This window comes from Empidonax traillii, unplaced genomic scaffold (genome assembly GCF_003031625.1).
Source record: "Empidonax traillii isolate 1590-97213 ecotype Southwest subspecies unplaced genomic scaffold, ASM303162v1 scaffold91:size2966241, whole genome shotgun sequence".
NCBI lineage: Eukaryota > Metazoa > Chordata > Aves > Passeriformes > Tyrannidae > Empidonax > Empidonax traillii.
This window is the reverse complement of record NW_020955284.1, coordinates 2,947,310-2,949,960: the sequence shown is the minus strand read 5'-3', so window position 1 is coordinate 2,949,960 and position 2,651 is coordinate 2,947,310. Positions and strand designations below refer to the sequence as shown.

Genomic DNA, 2,651 nt, shown 5'->3' with positions numbered 1-2,651 from the left:
CTGATACGGTCTCCCCTGGCTCTTCAGAGATTAAATAGCATATGGAAGGAAAAGCAGAGCAATATAGAAGAGGACTTCACAATCTTGTTTAAAAAATAGAACAGTATTTTTTAGGAAAATGTGGTTAAAATCAATTCACACACAAAAAGACTGGTTTTTTGCTGTAACACACCTATATGTATGATACAGTTATATATTGCTAATTTCTATGATAATTTTGCATCAATGTTAAAAAAACCCACCCTGTTGCAATGAAGAAAATTAAATCCACTAATCAGAATTTACTCATGTCATTGTTACTTGTCACACCCATAACATGTAATCAGTACTTCCTACTCACTGCAGAGAGTTCTGTTACACAGTAACTGCACAATAAATCTCTCTCTCTTTTTTTTTTTTTTTTCCCCAGATAAGTTAAAATGCAATCATAAGCATTTGTCAAAATCAATCCAACAGCACGAGAGTACGATATCTGGAACTTCCTGATCCGGAGAAATTAATTTTTCTAGTTGTAAAAGAAGTGCAAATAACTTCAATTCTTTTTTTCCAGGATGTTTTGTCACAGTATTTTTTAAAGTAGAGCACTTACACAATTGTGAAGCCAAACTGTAACTCTGCTGATGCTTCGAGAGCATGACTTGAACTTACACAAACCCACAGTCCAGCAAAGCAAATGGTACAAACACTCAGGTCACTGCAGCTACTCATCCTCAAAGGTAAGTAAGCACTTCCTTTCCGAGCTCCAGCATGAACTTCAATATTCATTTACATGGGCTCTATTTTCCCTTTAATTAGCAAATGCAGTGAAACTATTTAAAGTTAGCAGAACTAAAACCTCCTTAAGTGCTTTCACAGTTTTGCTTCAGTGCTTGAATGCTGCCAGTACCTGAGCAAACTCCCTTGTCCTCACGAGCTGCGCTCACTGCAGAGGGTACAAACCTTAAGTCTTGTGTTTTCTACCTGGGTTTTAGAGACAGGGCATGATTAATGCTTCTGGCATTTCAATTTCATATTCCAAAATCTTATAATTTGCACAATTTGTGTGAAACAAAAGCAATTTAAGTTTCCACAGAGAACTGTGGTCTCAGCAAAACTTGAGACAATGGAACTTTCTAGCTATTACCCTGTCTGATGACCATTGTGCTCTTGTTCTTAGCTAGGTATAACTACAGCTCTCACACTAAACTCTCAATCTTCAGAGACTGACAGAAGGCAGTTTGACAAACTGACAAAACATGACATCTTAATGAGGTTTTTTTTTCTGCAACTGTTACTGGATAGTCCACACCAGAAGCTGGAATTGGGGGCAGGGCTGGAGAAGAATGTGAGGCAGTAGAGAACATGGATAATGTAACCTGGGTGATCCTGCAACTACTTTTTTACTCACAAATCGGATTTTAGTGAATATGTCAAATTGGTGTGATACATGACAGAAATTCTGGCTGCAGCTCTTTCTGTTAGTACTGAAATATTCTTAAATGAAACACTGTGTTTTGATTTAAAATATCCACAATTAAATTTGCAACCTTTTTCCATGTGCTGTCTGTAACATATGTTTCCTATAATAGGATCTACTACACATACTACTGTAAGAAAAGACAGAGCCAATTCCCTGAAACCCTTACCTATTATTACCTAAGAGCTGATACTACAATAGAAAATGGGACCATGTGTAGGAGTGTTTTTCTAGGCCCAGTTATCATGTATTTCACACAATATGAAATCCCCTTTTGCCTTCAGTGTTGCACTCCAGGTAGGTTTGTCCACAAAGAGGTGCTCATAAGTAACTGGAGAAATGAAAGTATTAATAAATTGCTGCCTTAATTTCACCTGGGGAATCACTGGCAGAGTCTCAGGGAGAAAAAAAAAAAGCCCCAAACAATTCCAAAAAGCCGTAGCCCAGCTTTGAGTCAAAACGTTGCGTTTTGATCACACCAGCGATTCCTATTCCTCCTGGAATTAGACATGGAGCAACAGGATCAGACCATTGACAAGCGAGGAACCAGGAGCAGCATTAGCAACTCGGGCGGGCTGTTCCGGGAGGATGTGCAGCTCTATCCCTGCTTGTACCTGGCGGGTGTGGAGCGGGGGGCGGCGGGGGCGGGAGCGGGGGCCGTGCCCGCCCCCCGGCCCCGGGGGAGGCCGGCAGCTGTCCGGGTGGGAGGCGTCTGCAGCTGGAAAACAGCAGCTCCGCTTTCTGATCGGATTTGGGGGTGGGGTGGGAGGTGTGTGTGGGAAAAGCCAAGCGATGGATCTTCCCTTCTTTTGACAACGCTCTCTCCCCTTCAGGACTAAGCCTGCACTGGAGGAAAATAACTGCAAGGGAGAGCTGCTAATCACACCTCCGTGTGGGAACTAACTCCGGGGAGCAGCGTGCGCCGCCAGCCCCAGGATATTCCCTGCCTCCAACCTGAAGTGATTCCTCCTGGAACGGTTCAGTCGCCCCTGCAGTTCACCTTTGCCTGCAGTTAACCGGCGTGCAATTTGGGTTTAATGGAGCTGGGTTTATTGTTCCTCTTTGGACTTACGATTACGTCGACTGCAGGTAACGAGAATTTCTTTCTTTCTTTCTTTCTTTGCCACTTCCACGCATGCACACAAAGAAAGGCTGGGTGGGTTTGTGTGTGTGGTGTTTTTTTTTTTTTTTTTTT

The 2,651-nt window shown here is 42.5% G+C and overlaps 1 protein-coding gene across 1 annotated transcript in view; it reads left to right on the top strand.

The window, feature by feature from the left end:
• The first annotated feature begins 2,201 nt into the window (after positions 1-2,201).
• Positions 2,202-2,651, top strand: part of EDN3 (endothelin 3) — a 15,901-nt gene continuing 15,451 nt past the window's right edge. The window contains exon 1 of the mRNA XM_027881656.1: positions 2,202-2,545. Coding sequence (XP_027737457.1) covers positions 2,494-2,545 — 52 coding nt within the window. The 5' untranslated portion in view covers positions 2,202-2,493. The remainder of the gene's footprint in view (positions 2,546-2,651) is intronic.